General features: G+C 42.6%; 1 protein-coding gene across 13 annotated transcripts in view; it reads right to left on the bottom strand.

The window, feature by feature from the left end:
* The window catches only part of LOC144038048 (rho GTPase-activating protein 23-like), a 104,127-nt gene that overhangs the window by 46,526 nt on the left and 32,912 nt on the right, over positions 1-24,689 (bottom strand). For 12 of the 13 annotated variants that reach the window (XM_077550142.1, XM_077550148.1, XM_077550141.1 and 9 more), the window contains 6 exons: positions 16,616-17,951; positions 13,560-13,668; positions 7,981-8,020; positions 7,733-7,870; positions 4,975-5,283; positions 4,820-4,881 (listed from right to left, as the gene is read on the bottom strand). In XM_077550142.1, the coding sequence (XP_077406268.1) occupies positions 4,820-4,881; positions 4,975-5,283; positions 7,733-7,870; positions 7,981-8,020; positions 13,560-13,668; positions 16,616-17,951 (1,994 nt within the window). The remainder of the gene's footprint in view (positions 1-4,819; positions 4,882-4,974; positions 5,284-7,732; positions 7,871-7,980; positions 8,021-13,559; positions 13,669-16,615; positions 17,952-24,689) is intronic. The other variant, XM_077550145.1, reaches the window with a different exon arrangement.

Genomic DNA, 24,689 nt, shown 5'->3' with positions numbered 1-24,689 from the left:
AAAAGGATCCAGGATAAACAAATTGCCTCATCACTTCAGCTGGTGTCCTGTACCCTGTCACAAGAGCCTGAAACAGCACCGCCGGAGCTGCAGTTGGAACTGATCGATCTTCAGTCCGACTCTGCTTCAAAGGAGAAGTTCAAGTCTCTTAAACTGAATGACCTTTATGCCTCACTGAACGAAGCCGCGTTTCCAAACCTGCGGAGGACGGCACAGAAGATGCTGGTGTTGTTTGGCTCGACCTACGTGTGTGAGCAGACGTTCAGCATCATGAACATCAATAAAGGCCGTCACAGATCCAAGTTAACTGACCAACACCTCAGATCTATCCTGAGAATTGCCACAACAAAACTAACTCCAGACTTATATGGACTGGCAAATAAGGGAGACCAACAACACTGTTCCCACTGAAATTTGTGAGTTTTTCTACTTATGTTCTGTTATGAAAAAAAAGTTTGAAAGTGCGTATTTTAATTGAGTGTGCCTTTATGCACAGCAGTGGAGCAGAAATGATTGACATTGAGTATTTCGTTGGGTAATAATATGTTTTGAATGTTGAAAGTGATCATCTTTTTTCAATAAATATTGATTTATTTAACTTTACGCCTTGAATTGAAATTTATTAAAAATAGACGCAATCACCAGGTTTGACAGATCACAGTGTATGTGCTATTATAATCTATTTACATTTCTCCTCCCACTTTGCCAAATAGTGTGTAAATGCCGCATCTTGCATATTTATTGAGGCAAACGTACTACCTGGATTAGGGCTATTTTATAATAATCATAATAATAATAATACATTTCATTGAAAAACAGCACCTTTCAGAACACCCAAGGTCACTTTACAAAGCATAAAAACACAGCAAAAGTTGAGCTAAAACAATAAAAATGAAGCTATTGGAAAAGCTGTTTTAAATAAGGGGATTTTGCACATTTGAAAAACGCAGTCCTTAGTGCACACTAGAAGTAAATCGGGTTGTACATTTATCTGTGTGTGTTTACTATGCTATCAGGTCCAAATGCTCCTGGTCCGGCCCATCTGTCAAAATTTCAAACCCATTGTGGCCCGCAAGTCAAAAAGTTTGCCCACCCCTGGTCTAGAGGCACCAAACTTTATGTACTACTATACAGTATAGCTAACCAGCTACAATATATCATTCTACAGTATGGGCACAACCCAACAGAGATACTAACTGTTGGCTGGAACTAGAACAGAAGGAATGTAATAACCTCAGACTTCTAGATTTACTCTTTATTACAACATCGATTGAGCGACATAATTGTTTTAAAAACCCAATGATTTCCGCCACCCTGACTGCCTGGTGGAAGGCACTAGAAATGACAAAAGCCCAAGTGGAGCCCTGTGGGTTCTCTCCCCTATGGCATAACCCCGACTTTCAATTTAACAAGCAATCATTTTATTTACGTGTGTGGGAGCAGAAAGGAATTACACATCTCCACCATCTCTCCTCAGATAATATGTTTATATCATATACATCCTTGCTCCAAAAATATAAAATAAAAAACGGAAATTTTTTACATTATCTACAAGTTAAAAATATGATAAAGAAACAAATTCCAACACTTCGGGGTACTCCAACCGCCTGTTTTAGCTAAAGATATAACCAAGCTTTCTCCGACAACAACAAAAAAACTTTCAAAAATATATAAGTTACTTTCATATACTGATAAAATGTCTTTACCCATCTCAAAATGGGAGACAGACTTGTCTATAGCTCCGGAATCTGACTTTTGGATTCAAGTTTGTGAAAACGCATTTAAAATGACAAAACACACAAATTTACAACTTATCCAATATAAAATTATTCATAGAACATACATTACTCAATATATGATGAAGAAAATGGGACTCTCCGACTCCGACATTTGTCTCCAGTGTTTACAAAACACTACAGACACTTATTTTCATGCTTTATGGTTATGTACTCCGGTTATGTATTTCTGGACTAAAGTCTTGGAAAAACTTTCCGCTATCTTGAACTGTAGGATACCTTTATCTCCAAACTTGTGTTTGCTAGGCGACCTAACAACAACTGACTTACCACATAAACAATTTCAATCTACACTTGTAGCCCTTACTATCGCAAAAAAAACAATCCTTGTTAACTGGAAAAATAAACAAACTCTGAATATCGACCAATGGTCTAACCTCCTCATGAATCACATTTTAATGGAAAAAATATCTGCATCAAATAAAAATCAAATATCAAAATTTATAGAAACATGGTCTACGTATATAGAATATTTTAACCTAATTCTGGTTCCTTAATTCTGCCTGTTAGCAAGAGCCACGACATCGTGATAACTTACATTGATGTTTCTGTATTTGGCAATTTGTAACTAATGGTTGTGTTTTCATAGTCAGGAAACCAGTTGCTGCCAACAGGATCAAGCAGATTCACCTCCAATGGGCACTAAGGGTTAATATTCGGATTCACTGCATGCCAGGGGGTTAATTCTATAGGTGCTGTCCCCCCCTGGCTGGGCGTGGGCGGGTCTGCCCCTCTGTTGGCTGCTGGGTGGCGGCTGCGTCTTGGCCGTTCCCTGGGTCTCTTGGGGGGTGCTGGGTTGCGGGGCTCTCCCTGGTGTCCCGAGCGGCGCCGCCCCGGCGTGGTCCGTCGCTCTGGGCCCGGCGACGCGGTTCGGGGCCTGTGGGCTGCCGGGGTGCCCGTGGTCCCCTCTCCCCTCCCCCTTGCTGCCTCTACCTCGTCGCCTCTCCCCGCCCGTCCTCCGCCTCCCTGTCCCTTCTCCCTCGTCACCCTTCCTCCTCCTTTCCCCCTCTCTCTCTCGTCTCCTTCGGGGGGTGGGTGGGGGGTCGTGGGGGTAGCGGGGGCTGTGGGCCGGTGGGGTTCCTGGCGGGCCTGCAGTGCCCCATCCTGCTGCGTTGGGTTGGGGGCGCGGGCCGCGTCGGGGTGGAGGGTGCTGCTCCTGGGTTTGCTCTCCGGCCGGTGGCCCCTGCGGGGCCCGGGGGTCGTCCTTTGGCGCTGCCGCGGCCTGGGGGGCCCTGGTGTTGCGCTTGCTCTGTCCTGGCGGGGGTCGACGGCTCCCCTCTTTGGTGGAGATTTTCATGCACGCCAGATCCACCACACCAGCATCTATCGAAACTCAGACACAATCTTCCTCAGGTCAGTGAATTGGTGGAGGCTGGTGTCTGTGGATCTCACTCTGCTTCGTCTGTCCTTCCTTCCTTTCCTCAGTCTCTCCTTTGGTCTCTTGAGGTCTCCCTGATTTGTTGAAATTTAGATGTCTCTAGGGTTGGTGAAGGACTCTGGTTGGTGGCCTGGTGGGTGGTGTCTGGTCGGTGCTGGATTTCACTTTCCTTTCTTTTCTTTGGTCCTTTCTCGGTTTTCCTGACGGCCTCACGACTCTGGCTGGAAGTGTTCGGTTTAGGGAAACGGTATGGGATTTTTTTTTTTTTATAGGTTTTAGGTGAACTAATGAATACACACACACTCGCACGCACGCACACACGCACATACACATATTCACCCACATACAAAAAAAATTAAAATACAAAAAAAAAAATATATATATATATATATATAAAAAAAAGGAGAGCAATGATGATGACATGTCAAATCGGCAAAATTACCGAATGAACAATACTGAGCTCTCCAGAAAAGAAAAAGAAAAAAAAAGGTAAGGATCACAAGGTCCCTTTTTTAGATAACCTGATTTAACAGTCAATTTTGACAACTTTAATTTCCTTTAATATTGGTTTGTTGTGAATAATATGCTTAACAGACATCTATACGGCGTGTAATGGAGTTAAAATTTGGTATAAACGTCTAGCAAACGCCTAAATTTAGATGTCTATAAATAGACGTCTATTAGTGGTTATTTAAACGTCTAAGCTTAGACGTCAAAAAAAAATGTATTTTTAAACTCATTTTTCGACCATTTGTAGACCGTTTTTAACCTAAGTACCATTTAGATGTCTAGACGTCTTTTAGACCGAAAAATGCTGGGTTGGAACTGCTACAATTTGGCAGCAAATGTCAATGAGGCCTGCATGCAAAATCTGCATGAGGACTGTAACGGTGTGAGATTGAATATACTTCGTGTCTCCGGACTCATCTGAGGAACAATATCTCCCCCGCTCACTGCTGCAGAGATGAGTTTGTCGCCATGTCCACAATTCGTTTACCCACTAACGGTACTATTAAGTCCATATGACCCCTAGAAGCGCGCCACAAAGCGCTTTTATTTATACAAAAAATCAGTAAGTGATTTTGTTTTTTGTCCATGGACACACATCAACCCAAGACCGCGGCACGCAGGTGAGTAGGATAACTGTGCGTGCTCTCGGGTGGGGGCTCCGTGCGTATGTTTGTGTGTCATGTAGATGTCGAGTGTGCGCCCACAGTGGGGTCCCCCGGTCCAGTCCAGTAAACCGAGAAACAGTTTGTAAGTTTGTAGGACCGCTAGAAGTTTGTGCGCGTCCGCGGGGAACAATGTATGCTACGGTAATGCTATCTGAGCTTGGCTCCGCGGCGTAAAAGGAGCGCATGCAAGTCAGCTGCACACAAAGACGTGCTGTCATAGAGTGACAGACATTCAAATGCGCTCCGTCACACAAAAGATTATTACAAATGCAACCGGAGCACACAGTGAACAGATCTGTGACCATTAACTTCAAGACAGATTGGCTATTGTCAGTGCAAGATAAGTCTTAAAAAATAAAAATAAAAAGTCTAAAATTAGCAACGGTATTACCGTATACCCAGGTGAAATGTGGAGAAGGTAAAACGGTGTCAAAATTTGAGTTTTGCTATATTTAGATGACCATTCTGACCTCTGTTTTCTGTAGTCATTCAGCTTCTTGTTGATAAGAGCCTGTCTTGAGGAACCAATTTCCTAAAAAAAAAAAAAAAATGGAAACAATCAATGTTGTAATAGAAGGTCAGCTTTGAGTTAATTATCCAAGAATGGAATTTGCCCCTATCTGACCTCATTGTCGATCTTGCTGTTCTCTCTAATAACCTTGATCCATGCCAACATGTCGTCCCTGTTTTCAGCTTGGAGAAGATACTCGCAGATGTCCTGTGTCATCAGTCTCAGTGTGTGTTTGCGCTTGGTTTCACTATAAGCAATGTCAATCAGGCAGCCACGAATGCTGATCGGGGGATGCTCATCCAGACCTGAACCAGGCCAAGCCCCGTGAAGAATAGCCCCCCTTTTGTCTTTGTAGAGGTAAAGCGTATGGGAATGAAGCACGAAAAAGAGGCGTTTCCAAGTCCGCATACTGCTACCAACTTTCTACAGTTAGAAGGGGGGGAAAAAGCATTAACCGGTTTCATTGCTTTCAAATCTTGTTGACTTGTTGAGTGTTTATTCTTCAGTAGCGTATGATGAAAACAGCAAGATCATATTCAGATTCAGTTCAAACCTCTACCAAATTATGGTTACACGCCAAAAATTCAGAGTTCGTGCTCCCAAATCACCACATTGCTGATGGTGAGTTGAAATTGGGTGTGACAAGGTGAATATCTCCCATGTTGTGAATACCAATTTGTCACTGGGGAGGGTGTGTGAATTCACACGGAATGAACCAAAAACAAGTTAAACAATAGTCCTAAATGATTTAGCAATTATCAAAATATTTGTCCATTAATTTGCTAATCGATTGGTTGTTGAACAATTAGTTGTCGCGCCTCTAGACTAGGTGGTTTTCTGAAATTAAGAAATTGCTCCTTCCATACTATTAACACATTGTACACACAAACACTTGAATAAAAAGCAACTAAGTAGCATTAATTAAAGCAGTCAAATCACTGTAATGATTTTAGATGTAGACCAATGTAATCCGATACAGTTTTATTTTTTACTTGGGCGAGGGGGCTGTCGTGATTGACGCGCCTCTAAAACTTTGCGTGGACATCGGGGACAGTGCCTCTGGATTGGCAGACCGAGGCGGTGGTCCCCCTTTTTAAAAAGGGGGACCACCGGAGGGTGTGTTCCAACTATGGAGGGATCAAACTCCTAAGCCTCCACGGTAAGGTCTATTCAGGGGATCTGGAGAGGAAGCTCCGTCGGGAAGTCGAATCTCGGATTCAGGAGGAGCAGTGTGGTTGTCGTCCCGGCCGTGGAACAGTGGACCAGCTCTACACCCTCGGCAGGGTCCTCGAGGGTGCATGGGAGTTTGCCCAATCAGTCTACATGTGTTTTGTAGATTTGGAGAATGCGTATGACCGTGTCCCTCGGGGAGTCTTGTGGGGGTTACTTCGGGAGTACGGGGTACTGAGCCCCCTGATACGGGCTGTTTGGTCCCTGTACGACCTATGTCAGAGTTTGGTCCGCATTGCCGGCAGTTAGTTGGATTTGTTTCCAGTGAGGGTTGGACTCCGCCATGGCTGCCCTTTATCACAGATTATGTTCATAATTTTTATGGACAGAATTTCTAGGTGCAGCCGAGGCGTTGAGGGGGTCCAGTTGGTGGCCTCAGCATTGCATCTCTGCTTTTTGCAGATGATGTGGTGCTGTTGGCTTCATCAGGCTGTGATCTCCAACTCTCACTGGAGCGGTTCACAGCCGAGTGTGAAGCGGTTGGGATGAAGATCAGCACTTCCAAATCTGAGACCATGGTCCTCAGTCGGAAAAGGGTGGCGTGCCTTCTCCAGGTTGGAGATGAGATATTGGTCAAAGTGGAGTTCAAGTATCCTGGGGTCTTGTTCACGAGTGAGGGCAGGATGGAGTGAGAGATCGACAGGCGGATCGGTGCAGTGTCTGCAGTGATGCAGACTCTGTATTGGTCCGTTGTGGTGAAGAAGGAGGAGTCGAAAGGCGAAGCTCTCGATTTACCGATTTTCATCACAAATGTGCGGATTTCGCTGCCCCACACCGCGTCCCAGTGCTCCAAACGCGAGTTCCACGCTGCACGCCCCACGCTGCACGCCCCACGCACTTTTGTTCCGGTCCGCGCGAAGTACATCGACTACAATGCAAACGCGCCGCTGAAACGCGGGGTGCTGGGGGTGGAAGGGTGTCTGGGGGCCCAGGGGCGGCTGGGGCTGGGTTGGGGAGCGGGGGCTGTGGGCCGGTGGGGTTGCTGGCGGGCCTGCAGTGCCCTGTCCTGCTGCGTTGGGCTGGGGCCGCATTGGGGTGCAGGGCCCGGGGGTCGTCCTTTGGCGCTGCCGCGGCCTGGGGGACCCTGAGGTGTTGCGCTTGCTCTGTCCTGGCGGGGGTCGACGGCTCTCCTCTTTGGTGGAGATTTTCATGCACGCCAGATCCACCACACCAGCATCTATCGAAACTCAGACACAATCTTCCTCAGGTCATTGAATCGGTGGAGGCTGGTGTCTGTGGATCTCACTCCGCTTCGTCTGTCCTTCCTTCCTTTCCTCAGTCTCTCCTTTGGTCTCTTGAGGTCTCCCTGATTTGTTGAAATTTCGATGTCTCTGGGGTTGGTGAAGGACTCTGGTTGGTGGGGTGGGTGGTGTCTGGTCGGTGCTGGATTTCACTTTCCTTTCTTTTCTTTGGTCCTTTCTTGGGTTTCCTGACGGCCTCACGACTGGCTGGAAGTGTTCGGTTTAGGGAAACGGTATGGGATTTTTATTTATTTTCATAGGTTTTAGATGAACTAATGAAAAAAAAAAAGGAAATGCGCTAAGCAACTTCCCAACTGAAAACGATCTTTGGCATCCCAGTAAAATAAACATGTTTAATGCCTTACCAATTTTACCAATAATATGAGACCAGTGTGTTTTACCTTCCCCTTGTTTGTGAGAATCTGCTTGTAGTGTAGCCAGCCCTCTTTGCAGATGTCACTGAAAGTGATGGTCCCCAGTTCCGAGGTGGAGTGGTGCTTGGGCCGTGCCTCTTCTTGGGCTTTCAAACTATCAAAAGACTATAAAACAAAATACAGTTAAGCGTATCTAAAAAAAGGCAACATGCACAGCAATATGTGTGAAATTGCCCGAAAGTGAAAGAATGAAAAGTACAGCAGTAAGAACTCACCCCATCAATGAAAAAACTCTTGACTCTTTTTGGTAGTTTCCTGCAGGACATAACTACACATGTAAAATCTTGTAGTAAATTGTCCTCTTATGTTGTGGGTCAATTTCACCCATTTTAAAGACAGAAATACAATAGGAAATATCAATTAAAGTAATGTTTCAATTTCTTTATTTTACTTGCTTAATAAGTGTAATCAATATGAAATATTTTTTCAGCCATGTACCCTCTAACCAGCGTAAAGCCTTTATGATTAAAAAATAAACAAACAAACTGCCGTACCATCAGTATCTGATTTGTAAAAGTTTGGAACTCTATTTGTAGTCGTATCACTAGAACTATTTGATTTTTTTTTTAATTAAAGAAAAAAAGATACAACCTAAATAAGAACTTATTTGTAAATAAAGATTTGTGTACATTAAAAATAATTATCAACCTAAAGTGTCCTCCTTTGGGATCATATTAAAGATTTGTTCTCAAAATGAACTCACTTAATTTTGAATAAAAGCAAAAACTGTTAAAAAAAATTATAATAAAATAATATCACCTTGAAATATCTAAATAATAATTCAAAAATAAGACTGACAACATTACTGACTTCCAACAATGAATATTGCAATGTTGCACGTAATTGAGTATTTTTGCATTTAGTGCAGTAAACTCTCAACTGTTACTATAAATAGTAGGATTTGGCTATGAAATTGTTGTAAGTACACCTCTGCAGAGGAGCTAGTACTCTTTGTGTATACTCTGACAATGAAAGCGCAACGGCCACCTACTTTAGTGAATCTGCAATTGTACTTTATTCTAGTACAGAAAAACTAATACAGAAATCTGCCTTGGTTACCAGTGTTGTCACTAACACGTTACTAAGTAATGCATTATTGTAATCTGATTAATTTATTTCAATCACGAGCAATCTAACGGGTTCATTTTTCCAAAACAGTAATCTGATTAAAGTTACTTTCCTAAGTGGCTGTGCGTTACTATTTTTTTTATTACATCATAATGTATGGAGAATGCAGAATTTTGTTGTCTATTTTGAAGAGAATTTTGAGGAGAAAATGTTTCTCTTGCATTTGGGAGTGACGTCACATCGCATGTCACGTTTTCTCAGCGGAAGACGCAACGCTGGGTCGCGTGTACCAACATGTGTGAGTGCTCGGAGTCTGGCCAAAACAATAGACCCCAACTGGCGGACCGCTGTGCGGAGTTCGACCGCGAGACCCTTTCATACGGACCTCGAAGAACATGTACTGGGCGGGAAATATATTCAGTTTTACCGATAGACGATTTTTGAATAGGCGCACGTGAGGGCAGCTATGCCTGAGCGGGGTCCTTTGACAGAGCCTGGTAAGATCGCAATTTGTTTTGTTTTATGGGGTACACGGCACGCATTCTCACAACAAACGTGATGAAGTATGGCGTTGTCAAAAGTCAGAAAAGTAGACACTGAAAAGTGAATGGACTGAGGCGTATGCTTTAATTTTACCGAGATCGAGGGCTACGAGCCCCGTTTATCTGCCAACCGGCACGTAACGTCCCTCCTCTTCCATGAGACCTGTGTTGCGTTTATTAACAGTCAGACATAAGAGTGCTGAACAGAAATGGCAACACTGGAACACACAGCACACTTACACTAGAAAAGATCCGTATTAGCAATAATGCTGAGCTGCCCCACAGACTGTCTTTCTCGTCATACCTCGAGAAAGAGTATGCCAGAGCAAAAAAAAAAAGCTATCTGCATGACTGTAGTTCAGCTCTGGTATTTGAGAAAATAGAAAAATGTTATAGTTACAGTTTGTAACCAGCCTGCGGGTGTAACGTGTTATACACCAATTTCTGTATTGTAAAACCAGAGAAACAGAAACAAACAAACATGTTCATATTTCAAGTTTATGCACTTTCATAAGTATTATTTAGTAACCCGTTGACATTCTTATGTTGAGGCAGCAAAGGGCGGAAATGGGTAAAAAGTAACTGATATGTAACTTAGTTACTTTGACAGTAAAGTAACTAGATTACTTTCTGATGAGTAATCAGTAATCACATTTTTCAAGTAATCTGTGACAACACTGTTGGTTACACTGCACACATGGCCTAGAGGTCATTGTTTATCATACCATCCATTCAGCATTTCACGTTTCGTGAAATAAAATGCATAAATATGCAGAACTTTGCCCAACACAATCATAATACAAGCAGGAGTGTCATTGACTGATAAAGATTTCATCAGACCCAGCACAGTTTTTAGAAATGACTATTTATTATAAAATCACACAGCACATGGTGGTAAACAGGGATGCCTTTGATAAAAATATATATATTTTTTTATTTAGATCCCATATCAAAATATACGCTGATAATGTTGTATAGGGTACTACGAATGCAAATAATGCAACATACATGCAACAAAAGTAATGCAGATACGATATGATACCAGATTTAAACCGGCTGAAATTAAATCTAACTTTAGATAGTGGATAATGGGAGGAATGACAGCATGGTGTACTCTTGCGGGAAATGGAAATGTGCAGCACTTTCATTTTATTTTCTTTGAAATTCCATATACGGAAACAATATTTTTTTTTTCTTCTTTGCTACTTCTAGATGAGGGATTATTACAGAAAAGAAGTAGTAGTAGAAGAGAGCGGGCTGGTACTAATTATGACTAACAAATATAAAAGTAGTAGCCTAAGAATGATCTCATCCCTATATAAATTAATAATGAATGACAAAACAGTCACGACACGGAAAATTAAAAACAAGTGGGAAACTGAATTCAATATAGGTATCAGTGATGAAGTTGGTTAAAAATGTGGAGGGTTCACCAAACAACTACCTGCTCTCGGATGTGGGGGGAATTCTCCTGGAAGAAGTTGTGATGTGTAAGAGTTTTTTTGTTACCCCCAAATTGAAAAGCAGAAATGCTGGCGTGAATGTGGGGAAGATATTGTGGACCATTCACTCATATTTTGGAAATGCACAAAAGTTAGTGGGTTCTGGAAGTTAGCTGGTGAAGGAATATATAAGATATTAGGATATCCAGTTGAACTCCCTATCGCTTAAAAAACAATTCTTGTTAACTGGAAAAATAAACAATTTCTGAATATCGACCAATGGTCTAACCTCCTTATAAATCAAATTTTAATGGGAAAAATATCTGCCTCGAATAAAAACCAAATATCAGAATTTATACAAACATGGTCTACGTATATAGAATATTTTAATCTAAATCTGGTTACTTAATTCTGCCTGTTAGCAAGAGCCACCACATCGCGATAACTTATATTGCTGTTACAGTTACAGTTACCAACTTCTCAAGATTCACTACCAATGGGCACTAAAGGTTAATATTCGGAATCACTGCATGCCAGTGGGTTAACTTTATAGGTGCTGTCCCCCCTGGCTGAGCGTGGGCGGCTCTGCCCCTCTGTTGGCTGCTGGGTGGCGGCTGCGTCTTGGCCGTTCCCTGGTCTCTTGGGGGGTGGTGCGTTGCGGTGCTCTCCCTGGTGTCCGGGGCGTCGCCTCCCTGGCGCGGGCCGTCGCTCCGTGCCCGGCGACGTTCAGGGCGGGTGGGCCTCCGAGGTGCCCCGTGGTTCCCTCTCCCCTCCCTCTTCCTCCCCCTTGCTGCCTCTCCCTTCTTGCCTCTCCCCACCCATCCTCCGCCTCCCTGTCCCTTCTCCCTCATCACCCTTCCTCCTCCTCCTCCCCCCTCTCTCTGCTGACCCTGCCGCTGCCCCTTGCCCTTCTTGTTGTCTCCTCCCGCGTCCCGTGCCCCTCCCTCCCCTGTCCGCCTTTCTCTTCCTCCCCTGGTCCGGGGGCTCCATCCATGGCCTTGGTCTCCTGGGGCATGGTGGTGTGCCTGCCCCGCTCCAGTGAGCCTCCTGGCACCTCAGGCGGGCCCTATCAGCCCCCCACACTGTTCCCATATACCCGCCGGGGTCCCGTTGTTTTTTTTTTTTTTGGGGATGGGGGGTTGATTTGGGAGCCTGGGGGCTTTTTTCTTTTGATCCTTCCTCGAGTCTCCTGACAACTTCACGACTCAAGCGGGTTTCTGAAGTATTCGGTTTAGGTGGATGGTATGGGATTTTTAATAGGTTTTGGGTGAGTTAATGAGCACACACAAATGCACACACTCACGCACATACAAAGAGAGAGAGAGAGAGAGAGAGAGAGAGAGAGAGAGAGAATGATGATGACATGTCAAATCGGTAAGATTACCGAATGAACAATACAGAGCTCTCTCAGGAAAAAAAGAATGATAAGTGAACAAATATGATAAGACTGGTTGTCGACGCCCAAGACATTTTATTTTAGTTTTGTTTGTTTCTTTTCTTGTTGTCTTTTTTGTTTGTTTGTTTGTTTGTTTGTTTATGGTTTATGTGTTTGTGTTGATAGTGTGTAACTGTTTGAAAATGAATAAAAACTAATAACATTAATAAAACTGTAAGTGACAAAAAAGTAATGAAACACTGCATAATTATATTGAATAATGTGGTATAATGCTGAAAGCTATCAATAAAGCTGAATGAGGATATTAGGCGTTTAATAATTTAAGTGAAATCACAAGGTGTAGGTATATATGCATATCACTTGTCCATGAAAACACAAGTACCAAACATCTGTGAATGATGATGAGTGGAATACTGACTTCAGTCAGTCAGTACCATTTAAAATGAATGGGAGAACTTTGAGCAAGTTGAAATTGGAACGGTGCAAATCGTATGTTGTACGAGGGTGTTGAACGATGCCGAAAAAGTGAGGCGAAATAACAAATCGGAATAACCTCAGTGTAACTGCTGAAAGCATTCATATGATAAAAAGGAGGTTTATAACCGCATATCTTCTTTCTGTCTTTGAGTGAACTTGGAGCCTTGCAATGGTGTTTTTCACACCAACATTCAAGGATATAAATTCAATTAGAGCAGTTAAACACGGCACAAAGTGCACCTGTCATTTAGTTACTTAAGGCTTAAAGCCTTTTAAACAATGACTGCAAGCTTAAGGTTTACAGTTAGGCATACACTTTTGTATCAGCATACAAAATTTCAGTAGCTGCCCGCTTGTTTGTAGCCAATATTTTATTTTAACCTGATTGACTCACACATTTTTATTATTGTCACCAATGGCAGACACCATTTATTTATTTACAGACGAGTGACGGCTCATTCAGTTGAATCATATTTATTAAGCTGAATGGGCACAACAATCTCTGAATTTCTCAATTCTAAACATTGCTTTTTTACTTAGATTTGTTCTTGTTTGTTTTAAGTGTGTTGGGAAAGATTGGTATATGTGTGAATTTTATTTCTCGAAACCTGGACTGTGGATATTGCTATGACTTCTCTGCCATGTTGATTCTGAGCTAAGTTGTGAAAGTAGTAATCTTGATTAATGGTCAGTACAAATATCAAGTATTTCATTGTTATGAAAAATTATTTCATGTTCTGCGGTTCAATATTATCAACACTAATTTAGATAGATGGTTGATTTAAATGATGGCGGAGCATCCGACACATAAAACACACAATCCCTGGCACAAAATGTTTCAGCTTTGAATGTCTCGTGTCCAGCCTTACGTGAAAACATGGCCTTCTTCTTTGAAGGTGTTAAGACCCTCATCACAAGACTTTGATCGCTCAGTAGAAATGGCCATCAGGTAAGAAGAGCGGCGTACTTTGATACTGCCTGATAATACACCACAAAAATAAAAGTAAGATGGGTGAAACAAGACACAACAGATACAATGCTATATACTGTATTATAGTAAAATACAAGTTAAAAAATAGATTAATCATACCCACATCCCAAATCTTTTCATGTTAAGCATATTCTCACATTCTTATCGGTCACGGAACAGCATCAAGACACTGACAGATAGGGCAGTAAAAATTAGGTATGGGTAGTTGCACTTAAATGAGACTGATGTGATCGTTTATGAGTTCAATTTGTTCATTGAATTCACCTGAAACCTTTGTCTCCATGTAGTATAGATAATGACAATTAACTAAACTTTGATTTGTGTTTTTTTTTTTTATCAAATAGAAAAAATGATGTACTAGGTTACTGGAGGGGAAAACAAAAGTAACAACTGATTTGCATTTCCTGTCTAACAGCCAATCACAGCGAGTCACCAACATCAATTTGTATAAAAAGCAAAATGACTGAACAATCTCTTAATACTTAACCATTTTAATCACTGCTTTTTACTTAGTTTTTTCCCGCTTGCACATGAATGTGTTAGCAAGATTGTGTACAGTATTTCAATTCACTTAATGAAACCATTATATATATATATATATATATATATATATATATATATATATATATATATATATATATATATTAGTGGTGCAACGGATAATCATTGATACGTGGTCGGTTCGGATCAGGCCCCACTGTTCGGATCGAGCGCGATCCGCGGATTGGTTAGTGGAAGAAAAAACACAGTGTGCATTCACATAAAAGCAACACGATCAGTCCACATTAACTATAACAGCAACAGACGTAGAAAACCTGTGTGGATCACATAAGTCGCATGAATGGGAGCGTTTGGGTAACTTGGGGTGTAATTAGCCCTCAAATTAATGATACAGGATTTTTTTTTTCTGTCTCTTGTCCCGATACCATTCAGACATGTCAAGGAAACTGGAAACATACTCAACGTAACACGCCGCCTACGCTAAAGCTAACTTCAAAACACATTTTACCAAATATAGGGAGTCCTCAAGTTATGATGTACCCAAGCTACGGCGTCTTGACTTTATGACACCGGTGCGTCGTTCGTAGCACCTTCTTTTTTGTTAGTTTCCCACAGTAATCATGCAATTTTAAAGTTATTCAAAGTTGTGTTGTTACCTCCAGCAACGGCCGTCTATCGAGCAGGTCGGCTCGCAATTAGGCACGTCACATTTCTATTAGCTCCGCTTTGCCGTCCTTCAGCAATGAATGTCCGTGCAAAACACGAAATATTGTTTCCGTCATCTTCCTTTTGGCGCAAATATGTTTTTTAAATTACGGTATAAAATGTTTATTAATTCATTTTGATGTAGTCGAAATCCGGGTTACATCGCCAGCGTAGGAACGGAACTTGTCCGTAACTGGAGGAAACCCTGTAATACATTGACGGCAAGGCAAATAGCTGTTGGCCCATGTCGTGGCTTGACTTCCCTTTTAAACGTTTAAGATTTCTTTATCGTAGTTTTGATTGACATTGTAGTTGCGATCAACAATGCTATCCCAAACTCTCACTCAATCGCTAATTTAGGACGCTAAGAAACTGCTAATTAATTACGCCGTCACTGTATGATGCGGCAGAAGTTTCCGATATATGTGGCTAGCAGTTACTTGTTAGCACTAGCAATGAGTACCTGGCTGGGAGCTGTAAATAAGTTTGACAGATGGTACCTGGCTTTAATTCTTTTTCAATATTCTGGACCAAGGCTACTTTGCAATTCCCTCTCCATTAAAGGAAGGCAATGACCCTTAAATTACACTTTGAGGTATTTTAATTATTTAAAAAAAAAAGAAGAAGAATAGATAGATAAATGGAACTTTGTCTTCATTTATTTTATAAAACACTTTTGCCCATTAAAAATACAACAACATTTAACTCAAAATATCAAATATAGCTCTTTAGATTTATAACACAACTTTAAGCCATTAATACCTTGTTATTTTACACATGGACCATGTATAAAATAAGAATGTATTGCACTTAAAGTTGTGTTCCTAAATCCTAAAGGGCTACATTTAGACATTTTGAATGGATGTTTTTTAATTACAGCATGGTCTACTCTTGCGGAAAATTGAAATGTACAGCACTTTCGATCTATTTTCACTGAAATTCTATCTACAGAAACAAGATTTTTTCGCTACCTCCAGTTGAGAGGTCCTTACAAATGGGTATGAGAGCAGGGTAGTTAAACTTTACGTGTCAGCTTGGCTAACGTTATGAAATGTAACGTTAACAATTTAACCCTATTATAAAACTGTAGTGAACCCGCGTGATTGTTAGTTTCAGTAATTGTATAATAAACCCAGTTTGCAAAGACTTTTATGCCAGACTGCTAGATGAATGTAACTTTAATAAATGCCCAGACTAGAGATAATCTCAGTGTTTATTAAACTTCCCCCCTCTTCCCTTATTTTTAGGTCTAAATAACGCTAGCCAAGTTACTTTAATATTTAGTCCTAACTAACTTACATGATGTAGTTTTACACCACTGCTTCTAGCATGACCCAAAACATACTGCCAGAGGAATTAATTTGGACTAGACTTGATATGTATTTGTGAAGAATTCAATGCATGTTTTTCTTTTCACTAGCATGATGCATATTCAAATGACATAACTTGACCCATGCAGTGCAAATTCAGCCAAAGATTTTCCCGAAATAAAGTATACAGATTATGGCAGAAATGCTGTATTGGGACATTGGTTTTGTTGTTACTCTGCACACCTATTACCTTTATCGTTATGTACTCGTATGTATAAACAGTATTGGGGATATTGGGGTCTGTTAATATAGTAACATATGGTTTTCAATGGATTTTTTGTTTGAGAGCGCATTATATGACTGACAACTTTCTGATGCAAACACGAAACAAAGGTCTAGTTAGTGAATTAACACAAACCTATGAATGGAATGGAAGACAGGGAGTTGAATGCCTGCTGTGCCAGGCTGCCATTTGTGCTGCGACTGGAGCCAGGACCAACCAAGACAGGAGAGGGGTTTCCACAAGAGGACTCAGGCGACTGGGGATCTGTATGAGTTTGAGCAGGGGTTCTGTGAAGCTTTGGAGGTTTGAGAGCCACTGGGGAGATGGTATCTCTATTGCACCCAATATGAGTTATGTCCTCTGATGCAGGCAGGGTGGTAAACCATTGTGCATGTGTCACCATTTCTTCACTGGTGGAAGCACTGTTTCTGCTGTCTTGACTACAGCTGAAGTGCGGGCCACAGTTGACTGACTCTCTTAAAGTCTGTGCATGTTGGAGGAGATGGCGCTTTTCGTAAGACATTGATGGGCTGCCATTTTTGTCACCCACCATCTCATCTGTCATTTGCCTTGTTTGGGGTGCAGCTACCTGCTGACCTGATTGCCTATTACAAGGAGGCATCATGGAGGATACTGTTAGAGGGAAGGGTCTTTTGAATTGGTATTCATTCCCTTCTGTGGCTTTCTGATGTTTTTGTTGGCTAAACATGGAAGAACGCTCTGAACACAGTGGGACAATTGCAGAGGCTTTTTCTAGTGTTTCAACAGAGCGGCCATAGTTATACTCATACGTTGCATACGCTGCCAGCAAACTCTCTGAGCATGACATTCTTCCTGGATTTGAAATACGACCCCATTCCCCAAGCAAGTAGGATTCATGAAAAGCTGCATCAGTTTGATGATGTCGCCTTTCGGTCGCTGAAGAAACAATGGCAGAATATGTAGGTCCAGAGTAAAATCCTGGCACTTCTAAAGAATCCTGAGGTATATTGCTATGGCGAGGGGATGGGTGCTCAGCAACCGCAGCTTGGCAGCAGTACCAGTTAGACAATGCTTGGTGGCAGAGGGAATCAGTAAGAATGTGATCAGAAGCTGGCAGGCTACTTTTGCATGGTGGAGTTGCAGACGCGATGGCAGCATTGTGGTTGTAAAAATGAAAGTCGAGTGCACTAATGGCTGAGGAGGAGCGGCCATGGTGTCTCGCTGTTGTGACAAATTTGTCAGTGACATCCTCAGGCGTTCTTCTCCAGTTATTTGTTGAAGTAACAACATGGTGGCTGTCCATTAGTGAAGTTGTTGGGCTGGGTCTGCACTGACAGTTGTCCAGGGTACTGTTAAATTTGTGGCCTAGCTGTGAAGCAATGGAATTGGGATTGGTGGAGGAACAATAACGTAGGAGGGGCTCAGGGAGATTATGGTCCTTGAATGAAAATGTCTCATTGTCTCGCAAGCAGGCCTCCTGGGAGCACGCCTAAGGACAGAGAGAGTGAAGCCATTGTTATTGAGGGAGGTTGAGAGGGCTGACAAAGGAGTATTCAATGGGCATTGAAGCAGATCCTAATGATCATCTACCAGGGAGGGCCATAAATATTGTGACATTGACACAAATTTCATCTTTTTGTCTCTATACACTGTCATGACCCGGCTCATAAGCCATGACAAATTAACAAATTATTGCACGAGACAATGCATCAGCCATGATGTTTTCCGTACCTTTAATGTGCAAAATGGTGAGGTCATAACCTTGCAAAAATAAGGACCACCTAACCAACCTTTGGTTGGTTGACCGAAAAGACTTTGTCAGGGGGTTGTGATCGGTATATACTACTGGGGCAAGACTGCTCCAGCACCCACCTGACTGGCATCCACCTCCAGCATGAATGGCCGGTCAAAACAGGGGGCTGCTAACACAGCAGAAGAGCAGAGCAGGCGCTTCACAATCTCAGACGCTTGTTGGCATGCAGAAGACCAGACGAATTTTGTTTTTCCTTTTAGCAACTCCGTTAGTGGGAAAACAACGGACGAGAAATTCTTGCAGAAACTCCTGTAGTAACCCACCAACCCCAGAAATCGATGCAGTTCCTTCTTAGTGCTAGGCCTAGGAAACTACAAGACTGCAAGAACTTTTGCCTCAAATGGAGCGACACAAACCTGTCCTACAACACGGCCAAAATATGTCACCTTCACCATCGCAAATTCACACAGAGCCAAATTTATTGTAAGTTGCGCAAACGCAAGTCTCTCAAAAAGTGCTCGGATTCGCTGCAGATGTAATTGCCATGTGTCACTGTAAACCACCAAGTCATCTAAATAGACTGCACAACCTTCAAGGCCAGCTACAACGTGGTTCATTAATTGTTGGAAAGTTGCCAGAACATCTTTCAGTCCAAACGACATTACGCTGTAGGAGAATAGCACGGACGGAGTGAAAACGCGGAGATGTCCTGTGCACGTTTGATCAAAGGAACTTGCCAGTAACCTTTGAGCAAATCAAACTTACTAACAAATTTGGCTGAACCAACTCGGTCAAAACAGTCGTCCATTCTAGGCAATGAAAAACAGTCAGATTTTGTTTAACCTGTCCAAAACCTAGGTGTCTTGTCAACTTTTTGTACCAAAATGCATGGCAATGCCCAACTTAAAAATGATGGCCTCAGTAATTCCATTCTCAATCTTTTAATTGATTTCAGAATCAAAATGTTCCAGTTTGGCGGTGGCCATACGATAAAACCTTTGTTTAATGGGAGGCGCGTCACCGACGTCAATGTCATGCTCGATCCAGTCGGTACGCGATGGCACATCGCCAAATAAACCATACCCATGGATACCCATTTATTAGCTCTGATAACTCGCGACGCTTAGACTCGGGCAGATGTAACAGAATTTGAACTAAATTACAAAGTGATTCTGAGTTCTTGCTCACGGCCAATGTCGGCCGCAACCCAGAGCTACCACCTGACGCAGGGCAGGACTCACGCTTATAGTAAGGTTTAAGCAAATTAACGTGATATATCTCTGGATTGTCTACGGGCCGGTGTGGAAATTGCGTAATTAAGACCAGACAACTTTTCTGCAACACTGTAGGGACCTGAGAACTTAGCTTCAAATGGGGAGCCCACAACAGGTGCAAGAACCAGAACTTGATCTTCTGGACTGAACTTATGTCGTGCAGAGTGTCGGTCATGTTTTTTCATTTTGTGCTGGCCCACCTGTAATTTTTCCTTCGTCAAGGCACCAGTGACAAAGCGATGGCGGAACCCATTAACAAAATCAATCAAATTTTTGGGAGGTCCTGTCTCCACACAATTCTCCTTGAGGACAGACAGTGGACCACGCTTTCCTGGACTGTTTGTTTCGCAGCCAACATCAACCAAGGAAGACCCTCTTCCCAGTCCCTGTCCAACTCTGTGCAGTACCCACGAAGCAAAGATTTCAAGGTTTAATGAAATCTCTCCAGAACCTTGGCTTTGCGCATGATGAGTTGAGGACTTGTTATGCTTTATTTCCAACATTTTCAGGACCTGCCCAAACATATGGGATGTAAAATTGGAGCCCTGATCAATTTGGCCAATTTTTGGAATACCAAATACAGAGATTAATTTGAGTGAGCGCTTTCACAACAGATTTAGCTGTAATGTACCTCAGCGGATACACAGCCGGATAACGCGTGTTTTGGCACATCACAGTAAGTAAATACTTACTGCCAGAACTTGGCAGAGGGCCAACACAGTCGACCACCGGGTGTTCAAAATGTTCACTTACGGCTGGTATCGGCTGCAGGGGAGCAGGCTTCACAGTCTGGTTCGGTTTCCTTGTCAACTGAAAAACATTTTGTTTGTTTGTTTTGATGAAAACAGAAGCATCTCTTTTCATACGTGGCCAGAAGAAATGTTTCAGAACATGCAAATATGTTTTCCTGACACCGAAGTGTCCACCATCACCATGGGCCACCTTCAGCACCAAGGGTCGGTACTTAGCCGGAACCACTAACTGGAATACAGCCTCTCCCATAGAATCGTCCACTTGAACAGCAAGCCATTCTGCAGACAGTAGCCACTGGCCACGTCTTTCACTTCAGCTGCTGGAAGAACTCGACCGAACAGCTCCTTCAAGGAAGCATAAGTCTGCTACTCTTGCACTAGCTCACAGGGAACAGCAATAGGAAAATCAGAAAGTGGGGGGACCTCCACCATGACCCCATCATCCTCACTGGGCGCATGGCACGTGTCACCACACATGCTGTTGCCCAGGAGAACCCGTCAAGGACACATTACCCACAGGATGGAATGTCAAAGGTGGAGGGGGTCAATCAGACCACACCCTACTACCAACCAAGCCATTACCCAATATCAAATGTACTCCCTCTATGGGCAATGCGGGCCGAACCGCATTGCCCGAACCGAATGAGAAACACCTTGTGCAGGGTAATGGGCAACCACTGTCAAACCCATCCCGCGGCTGAGAATGCAGTCCCCCTGTGTCAGTCCGATCAGAAAAAGGCAGTACAGAACCCACAATGTAAGAATCATAAGCCGTATCCCTCAAGATTTTGATAGGGACCGGTAGCTCACTGCCCACCAAAGACACAAACCATCCCGAATGAATGATCTATAAGCAGCCCTAACATCGGACTCACAAACGGGTACAGGAATTTCAGAACTTCTGCAGCTGACGGGCACTCCTGCCGCTGCAGGCTTTACATTTGGTTTGACCATCTTACTCCTAGATTGCAAGACCAACTTACAGTAATTACACATCCTGCTCTTGTCAAAACTACATCGCGTTCCATCCACTTTGTCGAAGTGGCGTGCCCCATCACCGGATTTAAATGAACCGACCGCCCCTGAACGCAATGGCTCTGCTGGATCATGCGGCTGCCTCCCCCGCCACCCAAAATCATCTTGCGTAGTAACTCATAGCCGCATGAGATACAGTTTTAGTGCTTCTTTTGTTAACGAACGCAGCAATACGTGACGGAAGCATATTTTTAAACTGCTCCAAGATCAATAACATACATAAATCAGCAAAAGTTGTAACATCAAGAGAAGTTAGCCAACGCCGAAAATGAGAGGTCAAATCTCTGGCAAACTTGACATACGTCTGGCTAGGATGCCTCTCCCATGACCTAAATCGTTGTCTATACGCCTTGGGCACAAGGTCATCTGCTCTCAAGACGGCCGCCTTAACCTTCTCATAACTACGGCTGTCTCCCGCGCTCAAGGAAGAAAGAGTACACCTCCTGTGCTCTCCCCATCAGGACACACTGCAACATGAGAGCACGGTCAGCGTCAGACCAGCCTCTTGCGTCCACCACCCCGTCAAACAAAACAGAAAAACGAGTCTGGGTCTTTGTCGTTAAACTGTGGCAACAAACGGCTCCTTCAGTACCCGCTTGCTCTTGAGGCATTTTCCTTTCAAGGGATTACTTCACGGAATTTTAAGCCCTTCCACAGTTAAGTATAGGCATATAATGATTAAATCTTACCTTTGACACCGTGGCGATGTAATTTTGTATGAAATATTAGGTATTTTGCTGGCTATTTTTCTAATGCGGAAGTAAAACGCCCGGTTCAGTAAAACCCCGCCTCTCCCCGTGTGGTTACTGCGCCCCTTTTGTTCGAGCCGCCTGCTACCAAGGAGCGCTGTGTGGCCACGCAAGGCCGGCAAGCTGTTGTAGTACAACCGTGTCTTCTTTACATGTGGAAATTGGATAGATGTTCAATTCTTTAATAAACATTTGAAACAAAGCGGCTCCTTGCCGCAAGAAATCGTAGTGGAGGAGGAGGGGAGAGGAGGGAAGAAAGAAAGAAAAGGGGGAAAAAACACGAACTTGAGTGGGTTCGGACCGCAGACCTCCCGCTTATTGGGTATAGCGCGTTAACCACTACACCATCAGGTGCAGATAGGCTGTACAGCGCAAAAAGATTTACTTGTAGTTTAAGTGTCAGCAGAACCCTTTTGTAGGGTTTTAAGACGACCAATTGTCGTTGCACTTTGGCATTGCAAATGTGAAGGATAATTGATTGCTTTGAATTCATTTGGACAAAATGTTTAGATGAAGGTTATTTTTGCTACTAACTCATGAAGGTCTCAGAGAAAGTGGCCGTGCTTTTAGTCCGCAGATTCGCAGAGGCGGTGTGGGGTAGGGGCTACCTCATGACGTCAAACAGTGACAACAGCTTGTTTTCTCAGGTTGGGAGTGGCTAGTGTTTGGAGAGCAGAATCAGCTAGAATTTCTCATAGGGGGGAGAATGGAGGAAAACACCACTTCCGTGAGGAATTACTTTAATTAATTTTTCACTTTGCTGTACCTTTCAGTTTTAAAATACACGCTCAATCAGCTGCAGGTCAGGTAATTGACTTGCATAACTTCTTTGCCATAAAAACTCTTTGGTTGCTTTCATAGAACGCTTGGGTTAATAGTCCATCTGCACAGTGAAGCACCATAAAAATATTCTAAGCAGTTCATCCAACCTCCGGCAAAGGTATGGTGAAGATGAAGTTTTCACTGCAATACATCCCACTGACTTCTGCATAACAAGACCCCAAACACAGAGAGAGAGAGAGCGAGAGAGAGAGACTTGTTCAAGAACCCGCCTGTGCGTCTTCTTTTGCAACAGAACAAAGAACTATGAAATGTCATGGTGCTGGCCATTCTGAAATGTTAACACTATGCTTTACTGTGAATGTGTTTCATGTTTGTGGGCATTCCTCACTTATTGACATTTTTTTAGTGCATGGAAAAGAGTAACAGTAGAAACGTTGGGTTACTTTCTGATCATATCAGTCATGGGTTGATTGATTGAACCTTGATATCATACGCTAAGTAAAGTCTCAAGATATACTAGCAAGGAGGGAAGGGTTGACCTGGCCATTGCTAAAGCATTCGTTAAGCCTGGAATTTAGAACATTTATAAACATTACACATTTTTATATTAACCACTAAATTGAAAAATGAACTCATAAACTATTGAAATGTAGTAGACTGATTTACAGAGGTTAGCATCGGTTTGGCACATTAGTGGTGCCAACTGGCAGAGCCAGAGGGGAGGCTGGGGTGGCACGTGTCCCTGCTCAAATAAGATTGGACCTATCACGGCACCGGCGCACGTCTTGCCAGTGCAGCCTCCCTTTTTTTTTTGCCCCTCCTGCACAGTCGGTGGCGCTATGTACCACAATATGTTGTAATCCACCTCAATAGGAGTCTGGACAAGAATAATTTTCCGAGTCCTATAAAGACACTTCAGATCAGCGCATCAAGATGACACGTTTTGGCAATGTCATGTTGGTTTCCTCATGACCGTGAGATGTGAGTGACTGTTTAAAATGTATTTTATATTCAGATAGATTCTTTTGAATGGACATCAATAAGTTAACGTTGTTTTGCACAAGCTAAAAATAAATCCATAAGCTGAATGACTAACAAAGACGTGAAACAGGAAACAGAAGTATGGAGCGACCTTCCAAATTAAAAGCATAGATTTCAAAATATAAAATTTAAACATCACACACAAAACAATTGGTTGAAAATAAAGTGTTAGGAGTAACAAATTATTATTTTTTTGGACCGGTGTGGAAAATGAAACAAGAATATATGACTTGTTCCTTAAACAAAACAAATTAAAATGTTCAAACAAATTGCAAATTTCTTCATGTTAAACACTGTTAATTTTTAATTTTTTGAATATTGTACATTTTGTCCAGCACATTATGGGCAAAAATCTCCTGTGTGCTATAATCCATCCATGCATTTCCTGAACTTCTTACGTGTGCTATAATATGTACTTAAATATATTTCACCATTTAGAGACTGCAAAATTGTTTATAAAACAAAAGTATTTGGCATAATCTTTAGATACGCATGCTAAGTAACCTTGCCAACCCCCCCTTTCCCGCTTATATAAAAGTCTGGCTCCGCCACTGTGTGAAGCTAAGTTGTGTTTTTTGTATAACACACACAAGTAACAATCTAGACCAGCTTAGTGCAGTGTGTCAAAAACAAAGCCACTGATGAGAGCACAGCAAATTTAAGAAGTGATATTGAGATCCCTTCACTGCCTCCGGTAGTGGCTCACAATGAGCAACACCTCATCTCGACTACCGTGACGTATGCATTCGGCATCACTCGGCTTGACTCGGGTGTTCGCACTCCATGAATGAGGTCAAACTCAGGCATTTTTTTCTCCGATTTTTTGGGTCGAAGTCAGGT

Source organism: Vanacampus margaritifer, chromosome 18 (assembly GCF_051991255.1).
Source record: "Vanacampus margaritifer isolate UIUO_Vmar chromosome 18, RoL_Vmar_1.0, whole genome shotgun sequence".
Taxonomy (NCBI): Eukaryota; Metazoa; Chordata; class Actinopteri; order Syngnathiformes; family Syngnathidae; genus Vanacampus; species Vanacampus margaritifer.
This window is presented reverse-complemented; position numbering and strand designations above follow the sequence as displayed.